This window comes from Castor canadensis, chromosome 2 (genome assembly GCF_047511655.1).
Source record: "Castor canadensis chromosome 2, mCasCan1.hap1v2, whole genome shotgun sequence".
In the NCBI taxonomy this organism is placed as follows: domain Eukaryota; kingdom Metazoa; phylum Chordata; class Mammalia; order Rodentia; family Castoridae; genus Castor; species Castor canadensis.
This window is the reverse complement of record NC_133387.1, coordinates 139912706-139936926: the sequence shown is the minus strand read 5'-3', so window position 1 is coordinate 139936926 and position 24221 is coordinate 139912706. Positions and strand designations below refer to the sequence as shown.

The following is a 24221-nucleotide window of genomic DNA, read 5'->3' as shown; positions in this document are numbered from 1 at the left end:
TTGGGATAGGTCCATTTCTCTAAGCATTTTTTTACCTGTGGTTCCAGAAGTATAAATGTACATGGCAGGAGTAGAAAAAGTGACTTCAGACCTCCATGACTCTGGGATAGGTTCAGTTGACACTTCATCTATTTTGTCCAGGAAAGATTCAACCCCATCTGTGGCAGAAGTTCTGCTTACATAGTAGACGGACACACCATCTTTTTTCAGGCTTGGCAGCACCTCTTCAACAGCATCTTGTAGAGCTTAATTTAATAAAAAAATCCAAACAAATTAAATTAGTCTGTTAAGTTTCTGTTGAGTGCAATAAGCTTCATGATCATTTTGTGTTTATTATAACTTTTGCTAAAATGTGTGGACATAATGAGTGATGCTTACAGTTATGTGCTTTTAAACATTTGAAAATCACAAGGTTTCAGCATTTGAATGAAGGCTGAGCTTTGATGGTTTCATAAGCACAGTAGATGGGTGGTTAAAATTTATACTTTTCATTGTAAGTGAACACAAAGGGTCATATGGGTAAAAACCAAGAAATGTAAGTACATAACTTACATGCATAACTAGTATATATCTAAAAATAAACCAGAAATGAATTTAGCTGTTCCTAAATGTGCCCACAAAGACCACAAACGAAAAAAAAAAAGAAAAGAAAAATATTAAGGAGAAGAGAAATGGAAAGAAAAGAGGCATGACAAGTAGCAAAGGTGGTAGAAGCTAATTTTATGTAACAATTTTTTGACACATTGGCAACAGGTAGTTCCAGTAGGAGGGCTTCGCCGACCTGAGAAATAAGCTCTAAATTTCATAAATGCATTCTGAGTGAAAAAAAGGACTGATTAGCTGGGCACTGATGGCTCATGCTTCTAATCCTAGCTACTTGGGAGGCAGAGATTGTGGTTTGAGGCCAGCACGGGGAAATAGTTACTGAGAACCTATCTTGAAAATAACCAACACAAAAAAATCAGGGCTGACAGTCTGGCTTAGGTAGTAGAGTGCCTACCTAGCAATTGTGAGGTCCCAAGTTCAAAATCCTAGTACCACAAAAAAAAAGGACTGGTTAATTTAGAGCAAGAGTTTTTCCAAACTGTAGGTCATAAGACAGTAATGCAATAAGATCACCAGTGACCAGTATTATTAAAAATTTCAACATAGTGAAGTAGACATTTTTAGAATAAATATGTCGTAGACAGTAAGAGGTAAGTATTGTTTTTATAGTAGATTTTTTTTATGTGGGTGTGTAAGTACTGAGTCTTGAACAAATCTATTTCTTACTGGGTCAGGTAAGAAAATTAAAGGTTATGATTTGATACGTGTTCCTAATTTCATATTTCCAGCTTGAATTTTTGAGCTTTTAACCCATAAGGTGAATCTGCTTTTAGGCTACTTGTCATGACCTATAAGAGCTGAAGTGAACACACTTATTTTTCATAGGAAGGTGACTCAATATCCCAGGGAATTACCTTGGGGAGGCCATGCCTGGTTCACCTCCTTTGCTTTGTTTTTCAGCTGCTTATGAAGGATGTCTCCATCAACACAAGAAATGTCACTGGGATAGGTGCATTTGAGTTTTTAAAAACTATTTTAAGCAAAGGACTCATGCACTTGGTAAAAATAAACCGTACAAAAGGGTTTATATCAACCGGTTCTATCTCAGTCCTCTTCACAACTAGATGTACTGATGAGGGACAACCCCTTTCAATTCCTTTAGCTCTTTCTTTGGCAATCTCTCCATCACAAGATGGACCTTTTGGCCTGTCAGTTTTGATCCCCGCTCCCCTTTTACCCATGTCCACTCCCATTTTTCAACTTTCACTTGATGTCGTCTAGATTAATAGCATTTATGTCCAATCCAAGACCATAATTCTGACTTCCAGCATTGTCAATGGGTTGCCTCTAGAAACTGAAAACCAATAAGCAAGCAAACATGATTATGCTATACTTGATCATAGTCCAAAGGCCGAGAAGCGATCAACGCGATTATGACCATGTAAACATTCAGTGCAGTGCCAAGGAGAACAGTATGATTGAATTTTCTTCTTGGACCAGTTTTCTCAGACACTTTCTAGTTGGTTATCATTTTTTTTTTTTTGTGGGACTGGGATTTGAATCTTAGAGCTTCATGCTTACAAAGTAGGCACCCTACCATTTGAGCCATACCTCCAGTTCATTTTGCTCTGGTTATTTGGGAGATGTCCAGGCTGGCCTCAATCCATGATCCTCTCTATCTCAGCCTCCCAAGTAACTAGGGTTACTGGAGTGAGCCACTGGTACTCCACCGCCTATCATTCTTTAATGCACTATTTGCCTCTTCTTTCAACCACTCCTTCAGATTACTTTCCCTTTTTTTCTGCCTCAGGAACCTTTATTCTCTTTCTGTACTATTTCATTTTTGACTGGTTGCTCTTTAGTCTGTCTGCACTTTGGAAAGGTTAACAAAAATATTACTGATACAGACACTGGAGTGGTAGCCTTCAGTCCCTTGCCAGTGCCTTAGCTCAGGTCCTCCTTAGATTATTGCAACAGCCTTAGATCAGTCTCCTTGCTGCTAATTGCTCCCCATTTCAATGTATTAGCTTCACCTCTGCCCAACCTCTCAGTGACACCCTGTTCATAGTCTTTCAAAGGCTGCTCCTCCCCTGTGACAGAATTCTGTTCTCCTATTCCGGAGGTTCTGAGGCCCTTTATAGCCTCACCCTATCTCCTACCTCCTTCCCACTAGCCACGAGGATCCATGTGCGCCTAGAAGGTCCACATATGCTCATATCTCATTACCTTTGTTCAGGCTATTTCTTCTGCTTGCCATGCCATCGCCCTCAATCACTGGAAAACTGCTCATCCTCCAAGATAGCCTAGTGACAATTCTCTTATTCACTTGCACTGCCCCTGCAAAGCTCTGTGGCTTCCACAGGGATCTGCACAGACTTGTGTCACACAGTGAGGTATAGTTTAGTTCTTCTCCTCTATTAGGCACTGAAATCTTAACTTAGTCAGTGTTGTACTCCCAGTACTAGAGAAGTGACCAATAAAATGCTTATAATTGAAAGATTTTGCACAAAGTATTGCATTAGTGTGGAAAAAGAAGTAATGAGTTAAAGCTGCTTATTTAAAGGATTCAGAACTCACAATACTGTGAGTTAATAAACCTTTTTTTTTTTTTTTTTTTTGAGATAGGGTCTTGCTATCTGGCTTGGACTGGCCTCAAACTCATGATTCTCCTGCCTCCTGATTGGTGGGATTATAGAAGTTTGCCACCATGGCCGGCCAGATAAACCTTTAATGGAAATTTTAATGTAAAATGAAGGGATTTTTGTGATATAGGTCTGCCTTGTATAAAAGTAAGGGTCCTATATGGGAGTTTGGTTTATGATTAAACCCTGCTGACAGAAGGGAAAGTCAATGCACAATACAATTTCCCTCCATCTTCTCTAGGCTGTTCGTGTAGAATTTGTTATTTCAGCAACAACTGCCTAGCTTGACTGCCTAATTACAGCACACTGGAGTAGCCTTTCCTCAATTAAGTTAAAGATATCAATATAAAAACTGAAATTAGAAAGGAATTCTGGATATGAATACTACCTGCCAATTATCTAGTTGATAGTTAGTGTAGCAATATTTAGCCTGCCTTCCTTCTTCCCTTCCCCCACCCTTTCTCTCTCTTCCTTCTTTCTTTTCTTCCTTCCTTCCCCTACCTTTTATCTCTCTTCTCTTTTCTTTCCTTCCTTCCTTCTTTCCTCTCCCTCTCTCTCTTCCTTCCTTTCTTTCATAGATATAGTTGGGTCTACATGTTTTCTGTTTCACACATTATTTTTTTTTAGTAATCTTATTGCAAAGACAACTCACCTAAGAATGGCAGTCGACTTTGCCTTGTGGAAGAGGTATCTACTTGACCTGCTCTGTTCTTGTTAAGACATTTCCATTAAACAGCAACATAGATGATCTTTTGTTAATCTTCCTAATGGACAGCTTAATCCTAAACTTTTGCAGAAGCTTGGGCATGATAAGTAAAGTTCATAGAAAGTTGGCTGAAGGGTGTTTGGTGGATTAATTGGCTCCTCATTAGCAGAACCTCAGAAAAAGCAGTACATACTTGGGTGATGGAAAATCAGGCGATTACAACCTCTCCACACAAGTCTGTCCTGTCCAAAATAAAATTAAAAAAAAAAATCAAGGTAAGATACTAGTTCCTGCCACCTTTTTTCTTTAAGAAGGAAAGAAGAGAAAATCTAAATAAATAGGCTCATTTCTGGAGAGAGGGTGGGTGGGGAGTTGAAGCAATCTTTGTCACCAAGGAATAGTCACTCTAGATTCTTGTTCTGCCTCTGTAAGCTTGCCTCATTAAATGGGTAACTCAGTTAGTTAAAACACCCTGGAAATGGTTGCCAATAACATAGGACATGAAAAAGTTGCAGGGAAAAGAAATGTGTTCTGATCAAAATTTTAGGATCAATGTAAAATGGTGTAGATAAGTAAAAATCAGGAATGCAGTTTATTTTTTTATTTCATTCAGAAAAATAACTGAAACACAAAGTAGTGCTAATACAGTCCCTGGTGACAATGTGAAATAGTTACTAAACTGCCATTTATAACTGGGATTTTGCATCTGTCACTGGTAGTTTGGAGTCACAGTATTTAATAACCTATTATCTACTATGTATAGGAACATAATGTGTTTTAGAACTCACATGTGTTAGAGACATACATATACTCTTCTTTCCTCCCCATACAAAAAAATACCTGAGGGTAAAAAAAATGCTTAATTAAGGTTAAATTCTAACAAGAGTAAGTGAAAATTTAACACTTACCAAACATTTATATAATTAAATAATTTACTGGATATTATCTTTCATTTCACTCAAAGTTTTTTTTTTTTCCCCTATGGTTCTGGGGTTTGAACTCAAGGCCTACACCTTGAGCCACTCCACCAGCCATTTTTGTGATGGTTTTTTTTTGATGTAGGGTCTCACACACTATTTGCCCAGGCTGGCTTCAAACTGCAATCCTCCTGCTCTCTGCCTCCTGAGTAGCTAAGATTACAGGTTTGAGCCATCTGTGCCTGGTTTTGCTTATGTTAACTCTTGTTTTCTAAATAGAAGGACAACTCCTTATCATGGGATTATCAGATCATACCAGGCCTTACAGAATTGTTAGCACTGATATCCATAAGCAACCATGTCTACCAAGTATCTCCTTCTCTCTCAGAGGCTGTGGGAGAGATTCTTTTTTCAATTAATGGTCACTTATACTCATGCAGAATAATCTGGACTCTATCCTTCTCCTTCAGATTTAATAACTATAGTGTTTTCACCTTTTTTATCTCTGTTTTTGTTTCTAAAGAATCTTACTAACTTTCCAAATGTCCTCCTATTGGCAGGGTCTCTATTGCCTGGACTCCCACAGTGTAGCTACTCTTTTATGCAAGCATTTAAGGACAGTTAAAGACTTAACTGTAAGTCTGAGACCCAGAAAGACATCAAATGGTCCACATTACCTCTGGCCTGACCAGTGGCTATGTATAGGGGGATGGTACACAACCAGCAAGTTAGATTGATCAAACGCAGATGTAGATGTACAACTATCCACTTGCCGCCCCCTCTCCCTGCACCTTACAACCTTTGGTTATGAGCAGGGAGAAGAAAAGTGTTTAAGAACATCTTTAAGCCAGCTTTCTATCTATACTCTGGAATACTGGGCTGGGAATCTCAGTCCTTGACTGTATTACTCACTTGGTACCTGAGCTTGAGTCATTGAGTCCTCCACCATTCTATTAACACATTCCAATATGGTCCTAGCCCATCCTGTTCCATCATCTGCTTCCTCTCCGTGCTGAGTCTGAGAGAGCATCTCTTACCTACTGTATACTGCCGGAGGGGCTGGACACAGGTTGGTTAGGAGGAACTTTGGGAAGTAAGTCAGTCTGTGTAGAGTGAGGCTGGGCCTAGGGGATACTGAGTTGAAATGGACTTTTCTAACAGCAGGACATATTTGATTTTGTGACATTATTATTCATGCCTTCATGCCCTACTCAATGATTCTTAAACTTTATGAAAGATAACCTATCACAACTCACCATAATGGTGGAACTCATCAATTCAACAGACATTTGTTGAGTGGCAACTACATGCTAGATATCACAAGGCCTTATTCAAAGATATATGAGCGAATTCTAGGCTCTTGAGACCACATGCATTGAAGCAATTAATTTAAGTGGGCATCCCAGAAAGGCAACAAAAGAGGAGATTATAAAACAATGAATGTCAGAGGTAAAGATTATCTCTATGCCTTAGTTCTGGACTAAAGTTGTCATTAGAAAATTATCTTTGTCCACAAAAGTGGGGCCATTGCCACTGATTACTCCTTGGATTCTCTGAGTCCCTATTTTCTCTGCGTTAGAGACCTTTCAATAATCAGTTTAAAGTGATCATTATTGAAGTCCGGCCTGTTGTTATTCTTACACAGTAAAACTATTAGCCAGGCACTGGTGGCTCACATCTGTAATCCTAGCTACTCACGAGGCGGAGATCAGGAGGATCACAGTTTGAAGCCAGCCCAGGCAAATAGTTTGTGAGACCCTATCTTGAAAAACCCTATCATGAAAAATTGGGCTGGTAGAGTGGCTCAAGGTGAAGGCCCTGAGTTCAAGCCCCAGTACCACAAGCAAACAAACAAACAAAAAACCTATTTAGTGAAGCATCTCATTGTGTTATGGGCTGGTCAAAATTGCCTCTGGTCCTCCTTTTGCCTGGAGTAACTCTCCCCATTGCACTTATCCAGACCCATTGTCAATGCTCTCAAGAAGCACTCTGTACCTTTCCCAGTGGACTTAATCATGTTCTCTTGGGTGTCACAATCATTAGTATATGTGGTTTCGTTCTTTTACTAGACTGTAAGACCATTGAACTAACTCATCTTATCTCCCCACCTCACTATGGCAACAAAAATCTGTGTGAAAACAGTTATCCTTGGCCCTAACACTAGTTTTATAATGAACTTCACCTGTTTGAGAACTTTCAATAATGAATTTATTTTCTTTTGGTGGTGCTGGGATTTGAATGTAGGGCCTCATGCTTGCTAGGTAGGCAACTTGATCCAGTCCACCATCCCAATGATGAAATAATTTTGAAAGCATCTTCCTTCATCACATTTTAAAATAAAATCTAATATTATATTTTGCAATCATACAAAACCAGGTCAAAGGTAATGTGGACCATTTGATAGTCTCTCTGGGTCTCAGTCTTGCAACAGAGTATCTTTAACTGTCCTTACATACTTGTATAAAAGAGTAACTAACTACCCTTTGGGAGCCTTGCATGGGTATGGTGAGCCAGGCAATGTAGACCCAGACAATGAGTTGAGAAAGGGATGCCCAGGAGACCTGGGTTACCATCCCATTCAGAGTTAGTTTAGCAAGGATCATAAGGCTAGCATAAGTGCAAACAGATCAAATGTTCAGGAATGTTTTGGGCATTTTTTTTTTTTTACAAAATCCAATGTTGTGTTAAATTAAAGATGCTTTTCCTGAGAGATGAGTGTTTCTCTGACTCAGAGAAGTGTTTGTGAGCCTTGGTTTTCTGAAAGTATAGTCACTTTGGAAAGAGTAATGGAGCACTCAAATTTCTAATGAGACTGAGCCCTGTTAACCCTTCAGAAGACTGCCCAAAAGTCAGGACAACTGGATTGCTCTTTGATAAATACCACCGTTCTGGTCCTTTACATATATGCACTCCAGAATTTGACTCACAGTTGGACCTCTTACTAGCTCATGAGCCCTGTGGCTGAAATTCAAAGTAGAGAATCAAAAGCACCCTGATATACTAGGTTCAGATGGTTGATAGAATAAAAAGCACCTGAAAGTGAGAAAAAATCTGAGTCAGCTCTGTGTTTGCTGACTCTTCACCTGATCCTGAGCAACTGATATAACCCCTCTGGGCTTTTGTTTGGTCAGCTATAAAACAAGTAGAAACTAGACTGATTCTCAAAAACTAGGCCTTTTGATTTGCTTTGAAAATCATTTGAGACTGAGGTAGGACTTATTTGGGTCCCATCAAAGTCCTATTGAATCAGTATTTTTGGAATGGGAAGTATAACACTCATTAAGGTAAGAGGATTACAGGATTAAATACGTCTAAGATACCTTCCAGCCCCAAAGAATACTAAGAATCAGTCCATTCAACACATTTCCATATGAGTACCTATACTATGTGACTTTGGACACTGTGTTATTACCCCTTTTGTAGTAACTGATCCAGGCCAGGGTGCATCGTACAAAGGTATCTCAGTGGCTTGGAAAAAGTCAATGTTTTTCAAATGGGTAGCTTCTCTCAAAGGTTAGTTTGTACATTTCCACATGGCACATGTACTAAACATGAAACTTTGGACTCTGTTTTGCTCTTCTTTGCACTAACTGTTTTAGGTCAGCATATAATTCTATATTGTGTTTAAAGGTATTTCACTGATGTTTTTTAAGTGTGTTGTTCTTTCTCAAAGGTCAGCTTAATATATTTAGCCAGAGAGTGCCTGGAGTCCACTGGAAAGTTTGGTTCACTTTGAAATGAATGTAGGAATTTCATTATACTCTCCTTGCAAACATGATGCTGTATGTCAGAGGTCCACTGACTGGATGAAGAAGGAGGTACTGGTTTGAACATCTCTAATCTGAAAACATGAAGTGTTCTAAAACCTAGACTTTCTTAATGTCAACATGATGCCACAAGTGGAAAACTCCACACCATGAAACTTTGCATCATTCACAAAATTATTAAAAATCTCTCATAGCTATGCAAATGTTCCCAAATCTGAAAAAAAATGAAATTCAAAACATTTCTGGCCCCCAGCATTTTGGATGAGGAATATCTGTATGTAGTGGTATTTTTGACTTTAATACAAACCAAACTCTATTACAGTCATTTAATTCTGAGCTTCTTTGTCAATTAAACTCTAAGCCCTACACAATCCCTCCAAGAAAAGTGCCAAGAGGAAAAGAAAAGTACCAAGAGTACCAAGGAGGAAATAATGATAACTTCTTCCTGAAGTGTTAAAAAATCGCTGTGTTATTTTCTATAAGAAAGTTGGTAAAATAACAGGCTTAAGAGAAATTTCCAGTTATGAAATAGTAAAGTTATCTCTTTTTCTAGGCAACTAGAAATTGTTAGGAATTTTCTTGAAAGAACCAAACCCCTCAAATAATTTGGCTGCCTTTAAAATTATCCCTCTGCTTTTAAACTTTTACATAAAGCTTACTTTTTTTTTTTTTGGCAGTACTGGGGTTTGAACTCAGGGCCTCATGCTTATTAGGCAGGTACTGTACCACTTGAGCCACTCAGACCTTTATTTGTGTTGGGTATTCTCAAGATAGGGTCTCATGAACTATCTGCCCAGGCTGGCTTTAAACTTCAGTCCTCCTGATCTTTGCCTCCTGAGTAGCTAGGATTACAGGAATGAGCTACTGGTGCCTGGCTGAATCCTATGTCCTTGGGTTATTTATTTATGCCACATGAAACAGGTTTATAAGCTTCCTGGCTTTAAACAAGAGGCTCAACATTTCACTTTTCTGTGGCACTTGGCAAATTGCTTAGTTTGCTTCAGTTTCCCCAACAATGACACAAAGAGTGGAGGAGTTGGTGCTTGATTCCTTCTGGCTCTCACCCTTTGCAGCAGTGTGGAGGAAAACAGCAAGATGTAGGAAGAACCTGGGCTTTGAAGCTGGACAAATCTAGACTGAATTTTAAGCTTCAGTTTTCTCCGTTATATAGTGGGGGATGGGATGATGACATGGTATCTCCCAGGGTAATAAAAGCAACCAGTATAGAATTTGGCATAGGAAGGCATTCATCCCCAAAAGGGTGGACTTCTTCACTCCCTCTGCCCTGTCATTCATGTCTTTCAGCCCTCACCTGGTTTGGCCCCCTCTTATTGATTGACAGAAGCAACCCTTGATTCAGAGTGCAGAGATAAGCTCTCTGGGAGAAGAAAATGCAAGGGGAAAAGCCCTTGGGAGGGGAAAATGTCAAGTTCAAAGACTATGATTGGGAGGGAAGAACTGTCAGTTCTGTGGGTTTCTTCTTGGCCTGGGATCATTTTAGCATGAAGTTAACCATTTCAAGTCTGGTGGTTGAAATTTGGCAAAAGGTAACCACACAAATGAAGGCTCGATGTTTTTATAGATGCAATGGGGGCTCCCAAGGGCACTGTAGCAGATCCCCAAAGTCTTCTTGGGCATCATGTACAGTCAATATCTGTCTGCAGTGAGAAGCCAGGTAGGCTAACAGCACTTAAGATCTGGAAGCAAGCTTAAAGATTACATCATGACAGGGAGGAAACTCAAGGGCAGAGGAGGAAAGTGACTTTCCTTTGATCACAGCCAGTCAGGCAGCAGGATGAGAGCTATCTCAGGCTTCACAGGTTTTCACATTCAGGATGCTTTGCATTTTAATGCAGAGTGGGTAAATTCTGGTTAAAAGAGTGGACTTTGGAGGTGGATGCCCCTGGTGACCCCTGTCCTGCAGCTCTGTGACCTGGGGCATGAGGCTTCTTTTGTGAGTCTCATCTTCAAAAGTCCCATAGTAACCTCTACCGGCTGTGAGGACTAAAGGCAACACTGTGTACACAGTGGGCCTGGGTTCCAGCATCTGCAGATCAACCAACATGACTGGGGGAAATTTGCATGTGTGTTGAACACACACACACACTCTTTCTTGTCATCTTCACTAAACAACATAAGAACTATTGGCATAGCTCTTACGTTGTATTAGCTATTATAAGTAATGTAGAGGCGATTTAAAGTATACGGGAGGATTTGCTTAGGCTATGCTCAAATACTATGACATTTTACATAAGGAACTTGAATATCCAAGGCCTTTGGTATCTGGAACGATTCCCTTCCCCGCCCCATACTGAAGGAGGACTATGGTGCTTAACATAGTACCTGGGGCGCAGCATCTCCAACAGGTGGTTCTAATGGTCATTAGTTAACATTGCAAAGCAACGCTGCCATCCTCTCTCTGTACAGCTCCAGCTCCAATATGCACTTATCTCTCCACCACCCCCTACACACACCCCACCCTCCCTCCAGTGCCATGGCCGGTGTTCCGCACTCACCTGGTGAGGCCAGCAGCACTTTCGCCCCGCAGCACTGGAAGCAGTGCAACAGAGACTTTGAGCGAATGTTGTAGTTGAGACACGACATGGGACAGCCCAGCTTGGCCAGCCCCAGCCAGAGCCACACGTAGGCTGGCTCATTGGCCATAAACACCGCCACGCAGTCTCCCTGTCGCAGGCCGAGGTGGTCGTGCAGGGCTCGCGCCACCTGATTGCTGCGCCGGTCTACCTGTGCGTAGGTGAGCGTCTCATCTTGAAAGAGCACGAAAGGCTTGTGCGGGGTCCGGCGCACTTTGTCGAGGAAGGCGGACAGGATGGTGCGCACCGGCCGCCGCTCCCTGTAGCTGCGCACCCGCCGCGCCAAGCCCGCCACCTGCAGGAAGTAGCGCATGTCCTGGAAGAAGTAGGGGCAGCAGAAGTTCAACAGCAGCGGCAGGAGCAGCAGCCCCGCCAGGACGGTGTAGATGACAGGCAGCATGACGGTGGCTGGGCCCCCTGTCCCCGTGAGGGCAGAGGGCGCACTCCGGACGTGCAGCGTGGCGGCCGGGCGGGCTCTGGGCGGACGGTGGTCAGGCTGCACCGGGGCGCAGGGCGGCGGGACGCAGGGCTGGTGACAGGTGGTGGCGGGCACTAAGCGCTAGGGCTGCCTGCACCGCCGCGGGCTCTCTGGTAGGTGGAGTGTGGGGCTACCCGGGATTCCGGGAGGGATCCGTCGGCTGACCCCGCCTCCTCCTGGGGCGCAGCCACCTGCGCGCCCGCCCCGCCCCTCAGTCCTCCCCCGGTGGCAGGTGGCTTTGCTGCTCGCAGGGAGTCTCCACACCACTGCTCCTTCCTGTTTTAGAGGTGTGGGATCGTGTCTAGCCGCCTCTGAGATAAGATCCAAATTCTTTACTTCTAGGAGCCAGTTTTCCTTGTCAAATGGTGGTGATAGGCGCAAATAGCGTTGCTGAGATTCAAGGTGACAATGCAGGCGTGAGGCTATGGTTATTTATTCTCACCACTATTAGAGTGACTTACGGAGATGGCTTATTGTTATTTTCAATAAAGTGCCTTATAAATGTGAGACAGTCTTATTATTTATTAATAACGGGTGCAGTCGCCACCGACAAACCTGAGTCCCGTCGCTCTCCTTCCTACTCCCAAGGGATTTCTGCCTGATGTCTCTTTGTTTCTCAGATTTGCTACTGTGCCCAACCCAGGCCCGCGGGGTTTCCATGCAGTCCCCAGTGGAGAAGGTTTGAAGGTTAAACAAAAGGGCTAGAGACGGGTCACATCCATCTCATCGCAGCTCCTGATGGTCCCTCCCTTTTCTGTGAGGTCTGATTTCGGGGGAAGTATTGCCACACACAAACTCTGGCATTGTGTCGAATTAATATTTTGTTCTATTAAGTGCTTCTCCCCTACCCTGAAAGTTTGCAGTGTTGTGGGACCAATTCAACACACAGTTACTAAGTGGCTCTGTCAGATGAAACCAAGTAAATAGATTGGCACGTCTCAAAAGCCATTTCTTTGAGAGAAAACGTGATTTCTCCTTTAACTTCCCTTAAAACTATCTTTTGATTTTATTTTTTCCCGTTCTGAGAATAAACCTTAAGTCTCAAGCATGCTAGGCAAGTGCTACACGCCCGGCCCCCTTCAGGCTGTCTTCTATACAAAGTGAGTCCTCACTCACGATTGCTACAAAGGAGAGGCAGGGGTTCATTATCCTTTTTTTCGGCAGTGGGGTTTGAACTCAGGGCCTCATGCTTGGTAAGCAGAGACACTCTGTTCAGGCCCTATGTTCAAACCTCAGCACTACCAAGAAAAAAAAGCGACACTTTGCCAGCCCCTCATTTTCTTAATCTTCTAAGGTAACCACAAATAATGAGTGTTTCTAGGGGCTTCCCTGCATTTGAGTTTTGGATTTCTACAGTCAATTTCATGCTCATTTATAGACAAGATAGGGAAGCTTATGGAGGCAAATGAAGACAGCTAGTAAGGAAAGCATGAGTTTTGGAACTGCTGCCTGCTTAGTCACAGCACCTTAAGTTTTGGTGAGCCCCTATGTCATGTCAACCTCCTATGATCTAGGTTTCTGTGTATGTCCTCTTTTTTTTTTTTTCACAATAAAAAAAAATCTTTTACAACCTTCCAGCCTCCATTTTGTAGCTCCCTCTTTTTATCCCTAATACTTGCTCAAGCAACTCCTTGCTTTGTCCTGGCTTTTTTTTTTTTTGCTGATCCAGCTACCATCTAGTGACTGGTTGCATCATTTCTCTGGGGATGAGTTGGGGGCCTTCCTCATCCCTGAGGAGGAAACAGTAGTGTTAACTGCATTAGTGGTCATGACAGAACCATTTTGGTATGCCCTTCTTTCACCTTGAAGCTCAGGCTCAGCCCTTCCTTTTCCTTCTGGCTCTTCTTTTTTTTTTTTCTTAAATAGCTACCTTCTACCCAGAATGCTAGATTGCTAGATTACCACAGATGCCCACCACTTCTGAGAATTTCTTTAACCTAGTGCATCAGGAATCTTTCAGTTCCAAATGAAAGAAAACAAGGCCCAAAGTGGCTTAAGCAGAAAGAGGAATTTAAGCAGAAGTTGGAGAGCCTAGAAGTCAGGTAGACTACAGTGAGCCTTACTGCATGGCTTAAATGCTGGGCGTTGGACCTAGTTTCTTTTTCACTGTTTTTCCTTTCCACTCTCATTCAGGCTCTATCCTCATGATCCAAGGATGGCTGCCAATAACCCTTTAGGGGTACATGCTTCCTGGATCAATTTCAGAGAAATACAAGAATCTTTGGCTTAGGAGTCTTCTTAAGCCAAAGATCAAACAAATAAAAACCAAAAAACGAACAAGAAAAACCTTTGACTGAATTATTTGTACATTCTCAAATCTCTGTGGGACCTGGGGAAGAGAAATACTGATTGGTTTAAGCCAGTCAGGGCTCATCATGGAGCTGAAGATACAGTTAATTCCATCTAGACAATTTTGTGGTTAATTTCAGGGTGTTATTAAAAAGTAAGGGAGAAAGAAAAGGTAAAGGGGAAGAAATGAATTTGGGGGAGCAGTTATCAAATGTCTATAATATATACCTTGGAAATCTTTGCCCCAATGAGTTAGCTTTGAGTCTAGGATACACCATGTGCTCTACCACTTAGTAAATAGTTGTTTTAATCTGTTTGTATTTCTATGACAAAAATACCATAAATTGAGTAGTTTATAAACAACAGAAACTTATTTCTCATAGTTTTGGAACCTGAGAAGTCCAACATTAGTGTCTGGTGATGGCCTTATTTCTCACATACAGCACCTTCTAGTTGCGTCCTTACATGATAAAAGGACAAATGAGTTCCTTTTGGCCTATTTATGAGGGAACTAATCTCATGCAGGCAGGCTCTGCCCTGTAATCTAATCACTTCCCCAAAGTCCCCCACCTCCTAATACCATCACCTTGGGGGTTAGGACTTCAACATATGAATTTTGGGTGGACACAAATATTCAAACCATAGCAATGGTCTAGAAATATTGCCTTCATCTAATATGTTTATTTCTGTTATGTTTACTGGCTCCTCGTTGCTTTTCATCTTTTTCTACTCATGGTACCTACGGACAATTGTTATATTTGTATAGCATACTAGAATACACCTGGGCTGCAGCTGACTGGACATGTGGCTCCTTGGCACCCTTGAAGTGTGAACAATACCTTTTAACTCACTGACTACCTGTTCTTGGTACATCTATTGGGAAGCTCTGGTCTATGAAATGAAGTTTAAATTTTATATTCTGGCTTTTCTGAATCTGACTCAACTGATTACTATCTCAATTAACAAATATTTATTGGGTTTCTACTATAAGCAGAACATTATCAGGCAATAAACATTGAAAAGCAGACCAAAACTCAATTGTAATTGCTTCTTTTCAGGAGCACTTTGCTGAAGCAAGTCTAGTCCATACATCCCTAAAAATGTCCTGCCCATTCCTCTTTCTACAGCTTTGTTTTTGCCTCTTTTCACCCATGGAGTACTCTAAATCTCAACTCTCCTTTAAAGTAGTGCTTCTTCAATTTCTCAATCCACTAGCATTTAAAAAATAAAGTTAGGAACTCAAAACAGGATAGCAACTTAAAATTTTTTTAAGTACGCCTCCCTGCAGCAATATATTTTGATGATTATTTTATAGAAGAATGACATTTTTGTACTAACAACAAAATATACCTGAATTGCAACCTTAAAAATGAATAGTTTTATGTTACGCACATTTCACTACAATTTTAGAAAGCCAAAATTATAGCCCTTTGAAGAGACAGTGAAGACAATGTTATATTACCATATAAGATGATAGAAGCTAGGGGAGGGGGTAAAGGAGAATGATGGGGGGTAAATCCAAGTATGATATATTTGATACACTGTAAGAACTTTTGTAAATGCCACAATGTACCCCCACCCAGCACAACAATAGAGAAAATAAGAGTAAAGTAAGCCCAGAGTACATTGAAAAGACAGCAAAATTCCCACATGGGAGGGACTTAGGGAAAAGCTAAGCTGTAGCAGGGCTGGAGTCTAGGGGAGATACAGGATTCTGCCTGGCTTAGGTCCCACTATTCTATCTTGAAGCTACATTTGTGATTAATTGGACCTTAGTCAACTTCCCCCTGCACCTGGCCTCCTGCCCGCCCCATCCTTAATTGAACAGAACATTCTGAGAAGGTCTGGCCTTGGAACCCACCACCCACATCTTTCAGTTGCATTCTGTCATTTGTTCCCCTCACACCTGTAGTGGCCAATCTCCTCTTTCCTATCCTGAGAACTCTGATAGATGTCATTATTGGGTGTGCGCAGTGACAACTTCTAGCCCTGGTTAGGACTTCCCTGGTCCTTGACACCCCCACCCCCCGCCACCGCCATGTTTCTGTTGTATTAGAGAAGGCTTCCCAATGGCAGTTCCAAGCTTTCCCTTCTCCCTTCAAAGCCCCCAATCTCAACCTCAAATGTTCTTTCAAAGCAGACCCTCCCTTCTATTTTACAAAGGCAGACAGAATAGCTCACTGTTTCTCAAAAATTTCAGGCATCTGAATCACTGGAGAATGTGTCAAAGTTCAGTTTTCTAGCTCGGCTTCTAGAATTGCTGATTTAGTAAGTCTTGGGTAGGGCCAAAGAGGTCACATGTTTAGAAATTTACAAGGTAATGCTAATGCTACTGGTTCAGGGACTATACCTTAAGAACTACTGATTTGGCCCAGTGTTTTCCAAACTGCTTAGCAGAAACCCAGGGCTTCTGAGGAGCCACTGAGGTAAATTCATAGCAGATAGTGGGAAAGGGGCCTACCTATTCCAATTCGAACAGCCCCACATGTAATTGTTTGACATATTGGACTTCCATATAGCATTCATGTGAAGAAGGGTTCTAAATAAACAGATGGTAGGAACCCACTTCTCCCTTGGGCACTGGGGCAGGAGTTAAGCATTGCTAGAGCATTGCTGAATACTAGTAAACATTGTTAATGCTAGCAAGAAGCCTTTATTGTAAGTACCCTGTTTATTATCTATTCCTTTAAATATATTGAAATGTTAGAGGCTGGGGTGATTTGACTTCCTAATTGGTAGCTGTTAGATCTTTTCTTGGGGCCCTGGCTGCCTTAAGCTAAGGACTATCCAGCCAGGCAATGGACTGTCCTTTTGCCAGCTCCATGCAGGTGGCTCCTGAAGGTGCTGACCTAGTAAACAGCTTGCACTGGACTTTTTGCCTCTACAAGCCTCAGTGATCTCTAAATAACCCTGCAGCCATTTTTACCCAGGCCAGAAGGGAATCACTTCCCTTGGTGACTCAGCAGAAGTTCCTTTGACTGGTGACAGGAACTGTACCATGATTGGGGCCAATACAGTCCTTTATTTGAATGAGGGGACCACCATGACTGCTGTAGAGACCCTTGTCACATTCCTTTTCTGGCTGTATAAGCAGGCCATCGAGCTCACTTTGTGAGTCACCCAGGAGACCACCTCCTCTGCTGCTCCCTGATGTTGCAATGCTCGCTAGTGGGCTTTTTTTTTTAACTTCTAATTTTCATTATTAGAGTGGCTGAGCTGGTAACAAAGAGAAGCAAGAAGAGAAGAAATGGCAGCATCAAAGCCAATGTTGGTGGCTGTGACATTGGCTCCAACAGCAGCAGGACTGACAATGGGGTTGGCAGCCAAGATAGTGGAGTCAGTGCCCGTGGCCAAGGCAATCCCAGCAATGATAGCAGTGGGCAGTAGAGACAGGGTCCCGGTGGCAATAGTGACAACATAAATGGTGGTAAAAGGCAGTGGCAGAGCTAAAAGTGGTGGCAGCTGCCACCCCAGTGGGAGAGTAGTAACAGTGGTAGACAGTTACTACCACTACTACAACAGTGTCCAGGGTAAAACTGGTGGGAACCAGAAAGAAGGGAGACTATAGGTTGGGTCATAGGAAGAGAGCTGTCAAGAGTTGCAGATCCTAACATCCAAGCACCAGAGCTGTAACACGTGCTGCCACCAGTGCTGTCAAGTGCCCTGATGTCAAGTACTAACCCTCAAGGTGTGGCGTTGTAGTGCTTACTGCAGTAGGGCTAAGGGCGCCCCCACCATCCAGGGCCCATACAAGAGCGGTGACATTAAAGGGTGTCACCTGATGCTGTCCGCTGCTGTCCACCACCACAGCTCACTAAGGATTACAAAACCCCACCGAGGGCTCTGAATAACTGGAAGAGCTTCTCATCACCTACCAGATTTCTATCTGAGCAGAACAGAAGGACCCCCAGCCAGGAACAAAGACCTGTTCCTTTCAATCTTTCAACCCATGTTGATTTATATTGACCTTTTGCTGAACGTAGGAACCCACCGCATAGCTTGGATTTTGTTGTTTCATGCTGGTTAGTTTCACCATATCAAGTAGCCTTCCTGGAATGAAGTAATAAAAAGGAACATGAGACTTGAAGTCAAAGAACCTGCATTTAAGTCTTCATCTGTCACACACTGGCTGAATGCTTTGATAATCACCTGAGCTTTCATAGTGAGAATTCTATGTTAATTTTGTAGGTGTCAATATCTAATACACAGAGACATTCAAAAATATCTCTGTAAAAATTTCAAATTGTAAACTTTACAAATGTAAAATCTGGAGATAATGAAGCCTGTTGTTTTTGTGACATTCCTAATTAATACAATTAGGAATTTTGTCTGACTGACTATTTAGTGGCTTGTAGAAGTTGCATTCTCTGCCATGAGTCAATCACATTTCTTGAAAATGGATGCCTGTTATCCTGTTGGCTATCTAGCATGGTGGCGTTTGGGTGTAGACATACAGGAGATGTACATATTCAGGAAGGGGGATGGTTAGTTTGGTAGAGATGGTGTGTGCCAAGACTGACCATACTTTTGGAGAGATTGGAAATAATTAATTGTTGATACTAGACATGAGGAAGCAGGACCCCTTTTTATTGGGATTCCAGCAGTGTCTGCTGACCATACAATCAGGAAATAACACAATTTGAGAAACAGTTGGTTAGGACCAGAGTACCTTTGATTGAATGCTGAATTCCAACTGCGGGAAAACCCTTTGTGAAATGACTCCTGCTTTTCGTGCTAATCTGGATGCTCCATAAGATTTGGCTTCCAATTTTTCACTAACCTCTTTCAAGATCTCACTACAGCCCAGTTCTGAGTCATGATGGGATATATAGGTTATTTCTTTACCACTTATCCCTTTGCTCCTATTTTCCTTCTTTTGCAATATCCTTTTTCTTGTACAATTCTTACAAGCAAAAGTTGCCTAGGATTGGATCTTTAACTTTTTCTCTCTTGTCTTTCTCTCTAGTTGACTTCACGTATTCCTATAGAATTGAAATGGTACCTGTATGCCAAGGACTTCCAAGTCTAAATGTTCAACTCTAATTTCATTCCTGATCTCCAGGTCTGATTTAATAATGGCATACTAAATCATTACAGATAGATTCATTAATTCATTCACTTACTTAACATATTCATTTAGCATCTGTTTAAAGTATCCCATGTGCAGGCAATTTCATAGCAGATAGGATAAGTATCACTACCATTTGCAGATTAGTGATTTGAAGTTCCAAGAGGTTAGCCAATTTGTTAAAAGTGGGAAAATATGTAAGTAAGGAAAATATGGAGCAGATATAACCAACATTTCTGATTTCTAGTAGGTACTGGAATGCTATGCATAGTGGAAGGAATGATGCCATTTCCCCCAAAAGATATGTACACCCTGTACCTGTGAATGTTATTTAGAAACTGTGTCTTTGTACATATAATTAAATTATGGACCATGGGATGATCTCTTCCTCAGCTAGGCTGGAACTAAGTCCAGTGACAAGAATCCTTAAGAGAGAAAAGAAGGAAACACAGAAGAGAAGGAGAAGGAGACAGAAGCTGGAATGATGCTTGTCCAAGCCAAGGAATGCCAGGGAGTTCTGGCTGCAACCAGAAAGTATGAAAGAGGCCTGGAATGGAGTCTCCCTCAGAGCCTCCAGAAGAAACCAACCCTACCAACACCTTGATTTTGGACCTCTGCCCTCCAGAACTGCGAGAGAATAAATTTCTATTGTTTCAAATCACAGTGTGTGGTAATTTGTTATAGTAGCCATAGGAAATAAATACACTAAGCCACACTATATTTCAAATATATTAGAATTTTTACTTCAAGATTAGGATGCAAAGTGGACCCAAAAGTTCAGTAATTGACAAAAGGCAAAGATCTAAAGTAAACTTTGCCTATTTCACTGGAACAGTAAGAAACCTCATGTAATTGGCTGCATGAAGAATAAAGTTGGGAATTCAGTTTCCTATGGAGATGAGGGTCATTTTGGCCTCAGAACCTCAAATTTGTTGATCATTCACTGTTATGATTATTCAACTTTTCTCCATCACTGTTTTTTTGTCTTGTTTTGTTCTGCTTCTTTTGCTCCCGCTACAAATTTCTCCCTTAGTTTGGTAAGTCATTCAGCTCCCCATGCATGAATTACATTTAATCATGTCTTTATTGCTGTATGGAAGGTGATTACTTCTTTCTCTCTGGATATCTTTCAGCTTTGGTTCCTTATAGACTTAACTCAGTTCCTGATTATCTAGTTCATGTTTTTTTATGTAGGTAACTTTGCGAAAACCTGTATGGCAAATACTTAATAAATGGTAGGCAAAATATTCCCTAAAAATTCTTTTTTTTTTGATGGGATTGGGGTTTGAACTCAGGGCATTGCACTTGCAAAGCAGGATCATTACTTCTTTAGCCACACCTCTAGTCCATTGTGCTCTGGTTATTTTTGAGATGGGATCTCAAGAACTATTTGCTTGGACTGGCCTCAAATGGAGATCCTCCTGATCTCAGCCTCCCAAGTAGCTAGGGTTATAGGTGTGAGCCTGTGAGTTCATATTCTTGAGATGACAAACCTGGTAGACGAAACAAATCACACATATATGACTTGTAGAATTCTTAAGGCTTCTGTCCAGCTTATAGATCACTGTAATTTAGTAAGGTGCACAATCCTGGTCCACTTGACTGTGGATATTCTTGGAGATGGATAGAGACAGGAATACAAAGTGGGACAGAATCTCCTGATTTATAATATGGTCATCTGATTAAGGCTGTGATCAGTAGAGGCTTGGCAATTCCCCCTCTAAAGGGACTAGGGGCACAACAACACACATTAATTACTTTTACAATTCTCTCCTGTTTCATTCAGGTTGTAATGCCTCCATGAAGTTTTCACTAACTATTACATATAGCCATCGTGGATAGCTAATGTTTACTATTAATAAATTATGATGTTACAATTTAGTATTTACTTATGTGACAAGATTATACCTTAAAGTATTGGAATAGATTCCAGTTTTAGTCTGGTGGCATATCCCTTCCACCAGAAGAACTTCCCCTAACATTTTTTGTACTGTATATCTGCTGAGAATTAGTACTTCTAACTTCTGTCTTTCCAAAAAAGTCTACATTTAACCCTACATTTTGTCTTTATTTTATTTTTAATTAGCATACAATAATAGTATAAAGGGGTTTCATTGTGTAATTCCATAGATGTGTACTTTGAACAAGTCCACTCCCTCTATTATATTACCATACTCCCACCACTTCCCCTCTTTTTTCAAACAGTGTATGCATACAATCTACTTTGATCCTCTTTACCCCTAACTATCTCCTCCCTCTCCTGTTGATCCTCTTGACATTCATGCTCCATTGTTATTATTATTAATATCATCATCATTTTAGATCTAGATTAGTGAAAACATGAGATATTTGGCTTTTTGAGTTTGGCTTATCTCATTCAACATGATGATGATCTCCTGCACTCATGTATGAAAATGTAAAACTGAGGCCTGTCAGACTATTCTAAGGATGGGGAAGGGGGAGGATAAAGGAGAATGATGGAGGAGGTGAATTTAACTAAGATAAGCACTTTTGTAAATGTAACTATATACACTCAGTACAACAATAATATAATAATATAATAAAACAAAACAAAAAACCTTGAAGTTGATCTCAAGTTCCATCCTCCATCCATTTTCCAGCAATGCATAGTTTCATTTTTCTTTATGGTTGAGGAATACTCCACGGTGTGTGTGTGTGTGTGTATACACACATATGTGTATATATATATATGTAGATACACATATATGTATATGTATGTTTATATATGTATATATATGCCATATTTTCTTTATTCATCAGTTGTTGGGGAACCTCTGCCAATTCCACAGCTTGGCTATTGTGAAGAGAGTTGTAATAAACATGGATTTGCAGGTATTTCTTTTGCATATTGGTTTATACTCTTTTGGATATATGCCCAAGAATGGTATGGCATGCTTATATGATAGGTCTATTTTTTTGTGTGTGTTCACTTTTTAAAATTATTATTGTCGTGTTGGGTAGGGGAACATTGGGGCATTTACAAAGTTTCTTACAATGTATCAAATATATCATATTTGAATTCTCCCCTTCTGCTGCTCTTTTTCATCCCCTCTTCTATTTTTAGTTTTTTGAACAACCTCCATACTGATTTCCATAGTGGTTGCACGAGTTTACATTCCCACCAACAGTGTGTGATGATTCCTTCCTCCTGCATCCTCACCAATATCTGTATTGTTTGTTTTCTTGATGACTGCCAGTCTGACAGAATCAGAGACAGAATTTGCCAGTCTGAGAAAGAATCTTAGTGTAATTTTGATTAGCATTTCCTTTATGGCTAAGGACATAGAAGATTTCTTCATGTATTTTTTAGTCATTTGAACTTCTGAGAACTGCCTGTTCAATTCATTTGCCATTTATAATTGGATTATTTGTTCTTTTGGTTTTTAATTTTTTGAGCTATTTGTGCATTCTGGATATTATTCCTTTGTCCATTGAATAGTTGGCGAAGACTTTGTTTCCTTTGATGTGTAGAAACTTTTAAATCTGATGCAGTCCCATTTTTCTATTCTTACTCTTATTTCTCCAACTATTGGAGTCTTATTCAGAAAGTCATGCTTATCCTTGTATCTTGACATGTTTTCCTGTAGTAGTTTCACAATTTCATGTCTGACATTAAGGCCTTTGGTCCATTTTTAAGTTGATTTTATATGGGGTGAGAGATAGGGATCTAATCTCAGTCCTCTATGTGTGGATATCAAATTTTCCCAGTGCCACTTTTTAAAGACACTTTTTCTTTTGTCAATGAATGTTTTTGGCACCTTTGTTGATGATCAGATGGGTATAACTGCATAGGTTTATTTCTGGGTCTTCTGTTCTATCCCATTGGTCTTCATGTCTGTTTTGTGCCAGTGTCATACTTTTCTTGTTACTATATATGGCTCTGTAGTACAACGTGAGATTAGGTGTTGTAATACCTTAGCATTGCTTTTCTTGTTCAATATTGCTTTAGCTGTTCAGAGTTTTTTGTGCTTCCATATGAATTTTATTTTTTTCTACTTCTGTGAAGAAATACCATTTGAATTTTGATGGGGATCACATTGAATCTATTGATAATTTTTGGAAATTTGGCCCATTTTCACAATATTCATTCTGCTAATCCATGAACATGGGATGCCGTTCCACCTTTGAGTGTCTTCAGTATCTCTTTTCAGTGCATTGTAATTTCACTGTAGAGGTCTTTCTTGTCTTTGGCTAAGTTTATGCCTATCTATTTTACTTTTTTTGCAGGGGTGGGGGTGGGGGTGGGGAGCAACTATTGTGAAAGGAATTGTTTTCCTGGCTTCTTTCTCATCAATTTTTTGTTGGTGTATAGAAAAGATATTGATTGGGATTTGGCCCTTATCCAACCACCCACCTGCCTTATCCCTTGAGGTTTATTGTTCCTGTTTAGGAATTGACTCTCAGCTGCCTGCTTTCACATCCTTGAGGTATACTTTTGCTTTCCTAATAAAGCAGTCTTTACTATCGTCAAAAAAAGAGAGAGAAGATATTTTTATATGTTGATTTCTGAAAGTATTTTCTGAAAGTATTTATTAGAACTATGAGTCTTCATATGACATCTTTATGCTTTTTTATGTATAGGATCATATCATCTGCAAATAAGGTATAATTTCTCATTTTGCTTTACTATTCATATCCCTTTTATTTCTTTCCCTTGCCTTATTACTCTGGCTAAGATTTCAAGCACTATATTGAATAAAAGTGGTCATAGTGGACAACTTTGTCTCATTCATTATTTTAGAGGAAAGGCTTGTAGTTTTTTTCCCCCCATTTAGTATAATACTAGCTGTAAGTCTGTCATATATAGTCTTTATTATGTTGTATGGTCCTTTTATTCTTAGCTTCTTCAGGGCTTTTATCATGAAGGGATGTTGAATTTTGTCAAAGGTTTTTTTCTGCATTATTGAGTTGATATATTTATATATTTATGTATATATGTATACAAATATACATATATATGTATATGTATATATGCATATATATTTTTTTGAGGTATTGAAGATTGATCTCAGGGTCTTATGTTTGCTAGAAAAGCACTCTGCCACTTGAGCCATGTCCCCAGTCCTTTTGCTTTTTAGTTTGTTTTTCAGATAGGGTCTTATGCTGACTTTGGTCACACTGACCAGGATCCCACCTCCCTAGTAACTGGGACCATGGGCATGGACCAGCACACCTGCTTGTTTTTGAGATAGG

The 24221-nt window shown here is 40.6% G+C and overlaps 1 protein-coding gene across 2 annotated transcripts in view; it reads right to left on the bottom strand.

Moving 5' to 3' along the window:
- The window catches only part of Slc27a2 (solute carrier family 27 member 2), a 69770-nt gene that overhangs the window by 25744 nt on the left and 19805 nt on the right, over positions 1 to 24221 (bottom strand). The window contains exons 1-2 of one of the 2 annotated variants that reach the window (XM_020183647.2): positions 11095 to 11811; positions 36 to 245 (exon numbers count right to left, since the gene is read on the bottom strand). In XM_020183647.2, the coding sequence (XP_020039236.1) occupies positions 36 to 245; positions 11095 to 11572 (688 nt within the window). In that variant the 5' untranslated portion in view covers positions 11573 to 11811. Of the gene's footprint in view, positions 1 to 35; positions 246 to 11094; positions 11812 to 24221 lie in introns of those variants that run through there. The other variant, XM_074065917.1, reaches the window with a different exon arrangement.